The sequence below is a fragment of the Octodon degus genome, unplaced genomic scaffold, assembly GCF_000260255.1.
Source record: "Octodon degus isolate 3935 unplaced genomic scaffold, OctDeg1.0 scaffold00033, whole genome shotgun sequence".
NCBI classification, from domain to species: Eukaryota; Metazoa; Chordata; class Mammalia; order Rodentia; family Octodontidae; genus Octodon; species Octodon degus.
In genome coordinates this window covers 1,785,955-1,797,453 of record NW_004524609.1, presented here as the reverse complement: position 1 = coordinate 1,797,453, position 11,499 = coordinate 1,785,955, and the positions used below count along the sequence as shown (strand labels likewise).

At 51.2% G+C, this 11,499-nt stretch overlaps 1 protein-coding gene across 1 annotated transcript in view; it reads right to left on the bottom strand.

The window, feature by feature from the left end:
• Efcab3 (EF-hand calcium binding domain 3) overlaps positions 1 to 11,499 on the bottom strand; it is a 66,644-nt gene that overhangs the window by 39,546 nt on the left and 15,599 nt on the right. The window contains exons 5-8 of the mRNA XM_023714083.1: positions 6,367 to 6,510; positions 4,605 to 4,676; positions 3,355 to 3,475; positions 1,207 to 1,400 (exon numbers count right to left, since the gene is read on the bottom strand). Of these exons, the coding sequence (XP_023569851.1) occupies positions 1,207 to 1,400; positions 3,355 to 3,475; positions 4,605 to 4,676; positions 6,367 to 6,510 (531 nt within the window). The remainder of the gene's footprint in view (positions 1 to 1,206; positions 1,401 to 3,354; positions 3,476 to 4,604; positions 4,677 to 6,366; positions 6,511 to 11,499) is intronic.

The window sequence follows — 11,499 nt, the reverse complement described above, 5'->3', positions numbered from 1 at the left end:
CACCTCCGGGGGGGCCTGCCTCGTGCTCACCTCCGGGGGGGCCTGCCTCGTGCACACCTCCGCCGGGCCCTGCCCTGCGCGCACCTCCGGGGGGCCTGCCTCGTGCTCACCCCCGCGGGGCCTGCCCTGCGCGCACCTCCGGGGGGGCCTGCCTCGTGCTCACCTCCGCGGGGGGCCTGCCTCGTGCGCACCTCCGCCTGGCCCTGCCCTGCGCGCACCTCCGGGGGGCCTGCCTCGTGCTCACCTCCGCGGGGGGCCTGCCCTGCGCGCACCTCCGGGGGGCCTGCCTCGTGCTCACCTCCGCGGGGGGCCTGCCTCGTGCTCACCTCTGCGGGGGGCCTGCCCTGTGCGCACCTCCGCCGGGCCCTGCCCTGCGCGCACCTCCGGGGGGGCCTGCCTCGTGCTCACCTCCGCGGGGGGCCTGCCTCGTGCGCACCTCCGCCGGGCCCTGCCCTGCGCGCACCTCCGGCTGCGCTGCTGCGGTCGCCCCGCGTCCTGACCCGACTCGCAGCGCTTCCCTTTCGCGGTCATTTTGACTTGGGGAGCGCCAGAGTTGCGCGGGTTCAGATCCAGTAAGGAAGGCCGTCAGGATGCGCTGCGTGGGCTGCCTGCCTGCCGGACGGCCCTGGACGGCCCGACCTTGCGGACACAGTGGCGAAGGCGGCCTCCCGGACGCGTCCGTTGCAGCGCGCTGGAGCACGGGCGTGATGGGGAGGGGATGCAAGGGCTGCAGCGCATCGTTTGGTGTGCGCATTTACTGCAGCTTCCGCCGTACCTCGAATGCACAGTGAAATTCGATTCAGCCATAAAAGGAGTGAAGTCATGACACTTGCTGGGGAATGCGTGGAACTCGAGGCCGATACGGCTCTCTGTTTTGCGCTGTGTCGCAGTGCTGTACTGGGGATTGCACTCGGGACCCCGAGCGTGCCGGGCCGGCACGCGTGCCAGGAGCTGCCTCCCAGGCTCGAGCCATTGTGCTCAGGGCAGTGAGTCAGATACAGAAAGGTAAGTAGCACCCCGCTTTCGGTGAGAACCCTAGGACGTAAAAGAATGGACGGAAGAGGCACAGGAGAGGGGCTGGGGGCGCCGGGGCAGGGGTCCGACGCCGCGCGGTGCTGCGCTCCTGCATGCGTGGCCGCGACGTGCGCGGCGCCGGCACACACTACACGTCCCTCTGAGCAGCGCACGGAGAACAGGGGCTCTTACTCTTAAACTCTTCAAGAAATTTAAATAGGTCCTTTTCGCTGGTGATCGCGATGCGGGCAGCGTTGGCAAAGGCCGCCGTGCTGGAGCCGGAAGTCACGCCCACGCCCGGCGTCCCTCTTCTCTTTGCATAACCCGCCGCGTTTGGGTGCCACGGTTCTTCTGCGCTGATATCCTGGAACTTTTTTCGGAAGTAGCTTAAAAAGAAAATGTTATTTAAAAATAGCTAAAAGGAGCTATAACACAAAAAGAAAAATGTTAGATTATGAGTTATATATGCTGAATAAATCTATTTTAAATCTTATCCTCACATTCAATACTATTTGAATTTTTTTCTTTCGAGACAAAGTCTTGTTATATAGTTCAGGGTGGACTTGAACTCACTGTGGAAGCCAGGCTGGCCTTGAACTCATGACAATCCTCCTGCCTCAGCCTACTGAGCGCTGGGATCATAGGTGTGCGTCACCATGCCTGGCTCTTACGGTAATGTCCACATACTGGAGCCTTTCTGGAGCTCTTGTAAGGTGCGAAGGCATCTCATGTGGTATCAAATCGATCCCCACAATTGCCCCCCTTTTTTTTTTCCCGGAACCGTCGATTGAACTCAGACCCTTGCGCTTGCCAGGGAAGCGCTTATTCCACTGAGCCATCTCCCCGGCCCCCCACAATTGCCCTTTAAGTGTGATATTATTATTCTTTACTACATTTCATAGATGAGGAAACTGAGGCTGAGACATTTAACAAAGTACTCAATTTGTGTTTTAAAAGCAGGCATTTAATAAATGTCTTTCTGTGTGGTGGCACATGACCATAACCCCAGCACTCAAGGAAGCTGAGGCAGGAAGGTTGCCACAAGTTTGAGGCCAGCTTGAACTACACATGGAGACCCTGATTCAAAAACACCAGAATAATTAAGTAAATGAACGTCTCTCTGAATGACAAGGAAATGAAAAGCAGAATTCTGTGCACCCTCTGTTCCGTCTGGCGGTGAGACCGCACAGCATAGAGGGACTACGTACTGAGGGGCACAAGGATATTTTTACACTGTTGATGGCATTCAGTGTTTTGAATTCTCTATAAGTATGATACCACGAGGCTGTGAAGAAGGACAAGTTGGAAAGATCAGCCAGGTGTGGTGGTGCACGCCAGCAATCCCAGCACTTGGGAGGCGGATGCAGGGGGGTCGTTGTGAGTTCGAGACCAGCCTGGGCTACAAAGTGGGCTCAAGTTCAGCTTGGAACTGCATAGGGAGACCCTGTCTCAAAAAGACAAAAACAAAACAAAATAAAAACAAATTGAATCTCATTGCTACTGCTTTTTCAATAAAATTAATATAAAAAACAAACTGAAAAGATTGATAATATCAAGATTTAGTTTCTGTAGTACAATGATAAAAATAGCTTGAAGAAATCTATTTTTACTTGTATTTGCTGGACTGAGCTTAGCTACGAGAATGTCCTGTGACCCGTATTCTCATGCCTGGCCCTGCCTGCGCTCCAGTCCAAAGGCTTCCATGGGAGGTCGGAACTCGCTGGTCTTTCAGAGCGAGACCTGCTGAGTTGTGGTAGTTCAGCGCGTACAGAAGTCCCTAGTATTCCACACTGGAGTTTGAAACCCACTTAAAATCATCCCCGGAGAAGTTTGATTCTGCTGGGGTTTCCTGGCCTGGAGTAGAAGAGGCTGCACTTGCCTGGAGCCCTAGGCTTACAACGGGGCTTGGGGACAGTCTGAGCTTGGCCTTGCCATTTCAACTCCAGGCAGGGACATTTTGGCACATGACCATTTGCCTAGATACCTTTTCCTGTGTTTTGGGGGAGGTTTACCTAGGCAAGCATTCTACCGCTGAACCAAATCCCCAGCCCCCTTTTTCTAGGTTTTGGTTTAATGGTTTTAATTTATTTTTATATTTTTGAGACAGGGCCTTGCTATGTAGTCCAGGCTGGCCTTGAACGCACTGTGGATCCCAGGCTGGCCTCAACTTCCTGGCCATCCGCCTGCCTCGGCCTCCTGAGTGCTGGGGTCACACGTGGGCGCCATTGCGCCCAGCCCTGTTCCTTTGTTTTGGACCAGAGCCTGTGGAGCAGGGTGTTGGTGAGAGGCGCCCTTGTAAGTGCTTGGGAAGGCTGTCTCGTCTCGGTCCTTGCCACTTACCTCACTATGTCCATTATAGTCTTTCTGGGCAGGGCCGAAGTCTCTATAAGCTTTGATAGGATTTCAAATAATAGGGTGCCTGGGTTGCTGGTTGGGTTTAAACAGGTTTCTTTTTCTGGAACTATGGAAGAGAGTGAAAAAAAATTCAGAATGTCTTCTGAATAAAGCACTTATCAGAAAAAGTAAGAAGACAACATTCTTTTCACTACTGACAATAATAATAATAATAATAATATCAACTCTAGAACTAAAGATATGGTAAAACATTAAAATTTTGTTTTGTTAGGTCATTTTGATTAAGGGGCAAACAGAATAATCATGGAATATAAAAATACTTAGTTCAATGTCTTCTAAGTAAATATATAACCCTTTTAACATGAATTTTAACATCACCCTTTGTAAGCATGAATTACACTTTAAGGACTGTTGTTCCTCAAGGTAAAGGAATTGTCAGTAAACGGATCCTTGGTTTGTAGAACTATTATTGTAATATTTGAAAATGGTGAAATTTTTTCTTTTTCTGTGTGTGTGTGGGAGAGAATCAGGAATTGCACTTACCAGGCAGGCGCTGTGCCTCTGAGCTAGATCCCTGGCCCCAAGTGGTGGCTTTTAAAAAATCCTAATGATGGTTTATAGTCTAGAAATGAGCACATTTTCAAAACTGTATATGGTATCTGAACTTTAGAATGTATTACCATAAAAAACATGATATGCAGGGTGGTTAGACTTTCCAAGGCAGCGGTCGGTCTACTAAGCTTAAAAGTAAACCACAGAAGCTCCACCAGCAGCATTCCTGGAGCTCCTCCCAGCGCGCACGCTAATCTCAAGCGGACTCGAGCTAGAGGCTCCGCCAGCGCCGGGAGGGTTTTTCCAGAGCAATTCATTACCTCTGCTCAGCTCTGCATGAGAGAGGCCATTTTCCCCCCTAAGGAAAAAACTTATTTTCCTCTGTACACAGAATGCTTCTGAAGGTAGAACATATACTTGACAAAGAACTGAACGAGCATAAAAGCAGCCCAGGTTTCCTGCTCCTGTCACTTCTTCCAGCATCCCCTTGAGACCAGAGCACAGCGTCCCCTGAAGGGTCCCTCAGACAACACCAGTACCTGCCTAATATGTGTAAGTTGAAGCGCTAAAACTGCATCAGTTGGCTTCGCAGGTACCACTTTGGAGAAGCAGATTAAGAACAAACCGTGCCGCAGCGTGCTCTGTCCCGACCGCGTCCTGCAGGGAGGCCCGCGCCTACTCACCCACAGCCTGGAGGAAGCGGCTCCTGTCTGTCAGCACCTTCAAGAAGTCCGAGAAGCTCACTTTGCCATCTCCTGCAAAGGAAAGCTCGCCTCAGAGCAGGGATAAGACGGCCTCCTTCGTGAGGAGACTTGGTGAAGTGCGGACCCTGAGGCAGCGCGGGTGCCTGGCATTCACGGTCAGTGCATTCATTTACTGCGTTCTGGTCTTCCTGCAGCGACTTCAGCATCATTACGCTAATCTGCAGGCCGCTGAGAGTGCGGGCAGGATGCAGCGCCCAGCGGGCCGCCTCGCAGTCTCCGACTCCACCCTTTCCAGAGGTTCTCTGGAACCCCCCAACCGTCCCACTCGCACCCCTACTACTTTGGTTATAGCATCTCCAGAGATGCCTCAGGTTTTCACACCTCACGTCCTCTGAGGCTAAAGCGCAGTGAGTGCTGCTGGAAGGGCGTCTGTGTCTTCACGGAAGGGAGAAAAGTGGGGCAGAGTTAGTGGGAGCGCGGGGTGCCTTCGTTCCCGGATGAGCAGCCTGGCGGGCGGCCAGCGGAGGCCAGGGGACAACTGGGGCCGTGCTTTCCACACAGCACGACAGCTTGGGCTACTCGTGCTGGATCAGTACATCCAGTCTGGACGTGCAGCTGTATGTTTTAACATATCAACAAGAATTCTGTGGGATTTAAAATTCACTATTGGTGGGTGTAACCATGGCAGAAAGATCTATACTGATGATTCACATAGGACGAGAGCTTGAATCATCTTTGCTTTTATTTTTTTGTTATTATTTATGTATTTGGTACAGGATCTCGCCACGCAGCTCGGACTCCTAGTGAGCCTCCTGTCTCAGCCACCCTGGTGCTGGGATTACAGGCAAGCGCCATCACACTGGGTCTTGACGGCCGGCTCAGCAAGCCCGGAGGTGGGGGGCTGGGGATCGAGCCCCGGGTCCCTGTGCATGCCTGAGCAGATGCTTAGACCACTGAGCTATCTCGCTGGCCCTGCCATCTCTGAAATTGTTTATGCCTCTGTGTCCGTTATTTCAGCCTTTGTTCAATATGGACATCATAACAGGAAACTTGCATTTGATATTTAGAGGACTGAATCCCTCCTGGTGTCCACAGGAGACAGATTTTTCAAAGGATAGAAATTTCCAGCATGATGTTGATTCCATCACTTGCGCCCGTACTTACTGAGACTCTTAAGGTTAAATGTGCACACAGAGGAGCCCCCTGGCCACAGAGGACCTATCCCAGACCTGCTGCGGATGCCTACAAGCTCAGCCAGCTCTGGGCCCCAAGCACGCTACCTTCTTCCCTGTACGTACATACACATGACAACGTTTATGCGTGAGGCACAATAACAGATTAACAACTAATAAAAGATAAAGCAATTGCAGTGACATATTCTAGTGAGAGTTCACACGTGAAGGTAGCTTCTCTTAAGAGAGTCAAGACATGTTAATATTTTTGCGCTGAGGTTGACTGTGTAACTGAAACCATGAACAATGAAATAGGCAGGTGAGGGCTGCTCTGTACTTTCACTGATGTTTTTAAAACCAAAAGTATATAGTGCAATAGAGGTTTATTTTTTCTGTTTATATAGTTCCCGAGGAAAAAGCATTAGAAGTTGTTTTTTTTTTTTTTTTTTTTTCAGTACCGGGGATCCAACTCGGGACCTTGTGCTTGCCAGGCAGGCGCTTATACCGCTGAACTATATCTCCAGACCCAAAAAGTCTTTCTTAAAAAATGAGAACGCCAAAACACTTACGATCAAGGTCAGCACATTTCAGTTCACTGTAGACTTCGGGCTTGGCCAGCACCATCCCTAATCGAGCCAGAGTGCTCATCATCCCGTTGAGATCGATGCAGCCAGTTTTATCCTTGCTGAAGAAGTTGTAGGCCTCTTGGAAGGCTGGAGAAAGAGAGTTAACAGTGACTATTTAATAGACATCTTTAATGTGGACACCATCCATCCTTTTTTTTTTCTTTCCAGAACCAGGGATTGAACTCAGGCCCTTGTGCTTGCCAGGGAAGCGCTTATTCCTCTGAGCCATCTCCCCGGCCCCACCGTCCATCCTTGAGATTTGCACTGGAGTGAACTAGCTGGCCAAGCAGGAAGCCAAACGTGGCAGGTAAAACGGTTTCCCTGAGTCCTTACCCTGAGCCCTGGAGCCTATGAATGGTGACCGTACATGACGGAAGGGGCCCTGCAGGTGTGGTGCGGTCCCGAGGCCTGGAGCACCTGGGTGGCCCCAATCCAATGTCGTGACCCCTTGTAGAGGTAGAAGCAGGATAAACATGGCACAAGTCAGGGGTTCAGAGCTCTGGAAAGACTCAGCCCCCCCCTGCTGGTACGAAGGTGGGGGGCGGTGTGGTGGGGAGCCTGGCAGCCTTTGGCCCGGGGAAGGAGGCTCCTGCTAGCAGACAGGGAAGAAACTGGGGGTCTCAGTCATTTAACTGCAAGGAACCTAATCACGCCAGAAATCCGAGTGAGATTGCAAGCAGATTCTCCAGAATCTCTAAACAAGAGCCCAGCGTGGCCGACATCTAAATTTCAGCCCTCTGAGACCCAGAGAAGAGAGCAGCCAAGCCTGCCTGGACTGCAGACCTACGAAATTCGAGACAAGGAACTAATACTGACTTTTGCTGTTAAAGGTGTGTCAATTTGTTATGACAGTAAGAGCTGATGCCCCAAGCTTGACCCAAATGTAACATTTTTTGTACAGATCTAACATACTTAGAAGAAATATTTAAAGAAGTAACGAAAGCTGGGGGTAGGGGTGCGGCCACAGAGAAGCTGAGGGGAGGATCACACTGAGGCTGATCTGGTCGGTAATAAGAAGGGGGCTGGGGAGATAGCTCAGTGGCTTAAGGCCTGTCTGGCAAGTGCAAGGTCCTGAGTTCACTCCCCAGCACAAGAAAACAGAGATTCTTCCCTTTCCCCAAAATAAGAGGGCTGTAGCTCAACGGACTGTTCCTGAGAAAAACTGGGCCAGTTAGCCCCGTGTGCCCGAGACACCCCTGTGTGCTCCGGAGACTCTTGCCAAGCTGAGGACAGACAGAAAGCACCGCGTGTGCGTCAGGATCATCAGGGACACCGGGACCGCGCACGCTGCTATTACCTGTAGCAGCCGCTTCCCTCCCAGTATGCCAAGGTAGCTGTGCCTGGACTGCTAGTCATGAGGTGGAGCAAGGCCGGCCATGATGTCACCACCACGTAGTTTATCTGTGAAACCTCCCCGCTGCAGCAGCAGGGTGAGGCACAGAGCCCCCGGGGTCCTGTAGTTCACTGATGCCCCAGTTTGGGAAGTGCGTGTCCAAGCCTCAGTGTCACTGGGCTCAGCCTGGCACTCAGCCCTGCGCACTTGTGATGGCCAGTGTCGTCCCTGGTGGGGTTCTGCTTACTAGGGCTGTTGTGTACACACACACCTGCCTGTGATTTAGCCAGCTGGCACTAGCGGACCCCTGCCTGTTCCTGGGGACCGCCCCTGGTCAGAAGCCGCCGTTATCCCACCCTTCCCCGTCGGTACGGGTAACCCCTTCTTGCTCACAAGCCGTCTGGGTCTTTCCTTCTGTTTCTTAGTAGACTACTCCACTGTGCGGTCACAGAGCCGTGGGCAGCTTGCCTGGCACGCGCACAGCCCTGCAGCCACACCCAGCACCCCACTGCCAGGGGCATGGGCTACAGCCAAATTAGACATACCATCTTTAAAATCAGTGAAAAACAAACCCAGAACAAACCATATTCCAAATGACACCAGAATAAAAGTTATTTCATATCAGAGTCAAGCCTTAGCATCCGAATTTAGAAGTGATTAATTTTATAGAGAAAACGATACCGGTCTCCTAATGTGGAAATGTGAGAGCTCGCTCTTGTAAGCTGTATTTTTTTTTAATTTTATTTATTTATTTATGTGTGTGTGCGTGTGTGTGTGTGTGTGTGTGTGTGTGGCCAGCTCAGCCCACCAGGGGGCGGGGCTGGCTGGCATGTGGTGCTGGGGGATTGAACCGTGGTCCCTGTGCTTTGCTAACCTTGTTCTAAGTAGGTGCTTTAGACCACTGAGCCATCTCACCAGCCCCTTTTTAATTTTTTTTTTTTTTTTTTTTTTTTTTTTTTGGTGGAACCGGGGATTGAACTCAGGCCCTTGCGCTTGCCAGGAAAGCACTTATTCCACTGAGCCATCTCCCTGGCCCTTGAAGCTGTATTTAACACATACTTTCCTGTGGGAGGTCCTGCCTCACCTTCGGTATGTCAGTGCATGAAATAAATAGCGATCTCTATCCTCATAAGTGTCACAGGTAGAGCTGGCCAAATAGCTCAGTGGATTAAAGCACCTAAAGCAGGCGCAGGGGCTGGGGGTTCAATCCCTGGGCCTGCCGTGCCGGCCTCGCCCCGTGGGTGTGGTGGCGCATGCCTGTAATCCCAGCTCTTGGGAGGCTGTAAACAGGAAGACCACTAGAGTCCGATCTAGTAGTGAGACCCTGAGCACCCTGTAGGCCCTTTCCTAAAATACAAAAAAACAAACAACAACAACAACAACAACCCAAAAATAAGTGTCACAGGTAGATTAGATACTATTTTGGAAGGTGACGTGCACTGGGAGAAGAAATAATGTGGAGGGGACATCGGGACGCAGTCATAGTACTGAGGACTCCTGTGCCCGTGCCTTCCTCCCACCAGCATCTGCGTTCCTTGCTGTCCCACAGAGAAACTGTACACCTTTAACTAGAGCCAGCCCCTCTGCTGTGGACCAGCATGCAGCCCTCCCAGGCTCACCTGCGTCGCCCAAGAAAGGTCTCCTTCGTTTCTTCCTGTCTGTACTACCCACGCGTCATTGCGCTGATCATACAGAGGTACTGTTATTTCTCCCTTAAAAAATACCAGCATGTGGGAGGCAGAGGCAGGAGAATTGCTGTGAGTTCAAGGCCAGCCCGGACTACATAGTGAGGCTTCCTCTCAAAAAAACAAAAAACATAAACATTGTGACATCGTATCTCCCAGTAGCACCATTATCTCGCCCACTTGTAATGCAACACATGTATTAATGAGAAATAAAAACCAAATCCAGGTGTAGTGGTGCCCGCCTGTAATCCCAGCACTTGGGAGGCTGAGGCAGGAGGATTGCTGCAAGTTTGAGGCCAGCTGGGATTCACTACACAGTGAACCCAGACCAGCCTGAACGACACAATAAGACTCTGTCTCAAAAACAAAACAAGCAAAATAAAAATTGAAAAAAAAAAAGAATTCAATCTGTTTGGAGTAATGGATGTTTAATTAAAACTTTTCTGTGTGGGTGACACTGGGTGTGAATGCAGGCCTCGGACATGCTAGGCAGGTGCTCTGTCCCTGAGCCACAGGCCAGCTCTAGCCTCACTAGATTCACCAGCGTGGCCTGCGTTTTCTACCCTTCTGCTTCACCCTCCGGAGTACTCAGGAGTACAGACAGCGAAGCGGAGCCTGGCCTCGCGGACGCTTATCTGACACTCTGGGTTAGAATCCAACCCTGCATGGCTTTGTTTTGCTCAGCTTGTTCTGAAAAGTAGTGGAAGGCAAAACATGTGGTTACAGACCCTGGCAGGGAGGCAGCTATGGGGTGGAATCTGGAAAGTCTGCTCACGCTTCAGTTCGGCGTTAAGTAGGGAGCAAGGGTAGCAGCCGAGAGCGAGGCGGCCTTCGGGCGTCTGCGGCGTTCAAAAGCCGCGTGTGGAGTCCACAAGCGAACCTCTCACGGGAAAGCTCACGAGAGGACTCGGCACTTGAGCAGCCACTTTTTCTAGGGTATTACTTGGTGCTGTGACTCTGGGCCTTGCTAGTGCGTGGGGACTGTGGCTCCCAGGCCACTGGGTTCCCAGAGAGTGACAGCCGGTTTACAGTGCGCCTTTCACGTGAGCACCAGCCCGTCTAGACCCTTCTCTTTTCTTTGTTATTTTTATGCGTTTGGTACAGGTCTCACTATGCAGCTCGGACTCGTAGTGATGCTCCTGTGCCAGCCTCCCCAGCTGGGGCTGCAGGCGTGCGCCACCACGCCTGGTCTAGACACCTTCCCTTACCTACCACCTTCCCTGGCTCTTAGGGGCTGGGCCATTCTTTCCCTGCCCCTCTAATCCTCGATCCAGGTGCTAGATCAGTGGGGGTCAGCCCCAAACCGCAGAGGCCACTGAAACTCTTCTGTGCAGATAATCCCAACTGCTCCTGTTTCCCTCTGCAGAGCCGCAGTACAGGCTCTCGTCCATCTCCTTGCCCTCTCAGCTCCTGTCCGACCCTTGTGTTTCGTCGTGTACCTCCGTGTGCCTGGCTGTGCCTTCGGATTTAGGGAGCTGTGAGCAGGAACACACGTCTCCATGAAGATTATGTCTGCGTCCGCGTGTTTCTACATATCTGATTAAAACAAATTTCTTACGGGCTTGCTGTGTATCTCAGTAAGGCTCTGGGTTCAACCCCTTGCATTAAAACCAAGTAAAATAAAACAAAGCAAAGCAAAACAGCTCAACCCCCCCAAATATCACCCAACTAGAAGGCTCTTTAGGAACTTTAAAGCTATTAAAAGCATTTATCTGTTTTGCAATTAAAAATGCAAATCCAAACAAAAACAAGGCAAAAAACAAACAACCCCTCCCCAAATATATTTGATCTTGACAGTCCTTTGTGTTCGCCAAGCCAGCTTCCTTAGAAATAAAGGAGATTTTTTTTTTTTTTTTTTTTTTTTTGGCGGAACCGGGGATTGAACTCAGATCCTTGCGTTTGCCAGTTAAGCACTTATCCTACTGAGCTATCTCCCCAGCCCCAAGGAGATTTTTAAAAACATTTTTTATGGGGCTGGTGAGATGGCTCAGTGGTCTAAAGCACCTACTTGGAACAAGCTTAGCAAAGCACAGGGACCGCGGTTCAATCCCCCAGCAC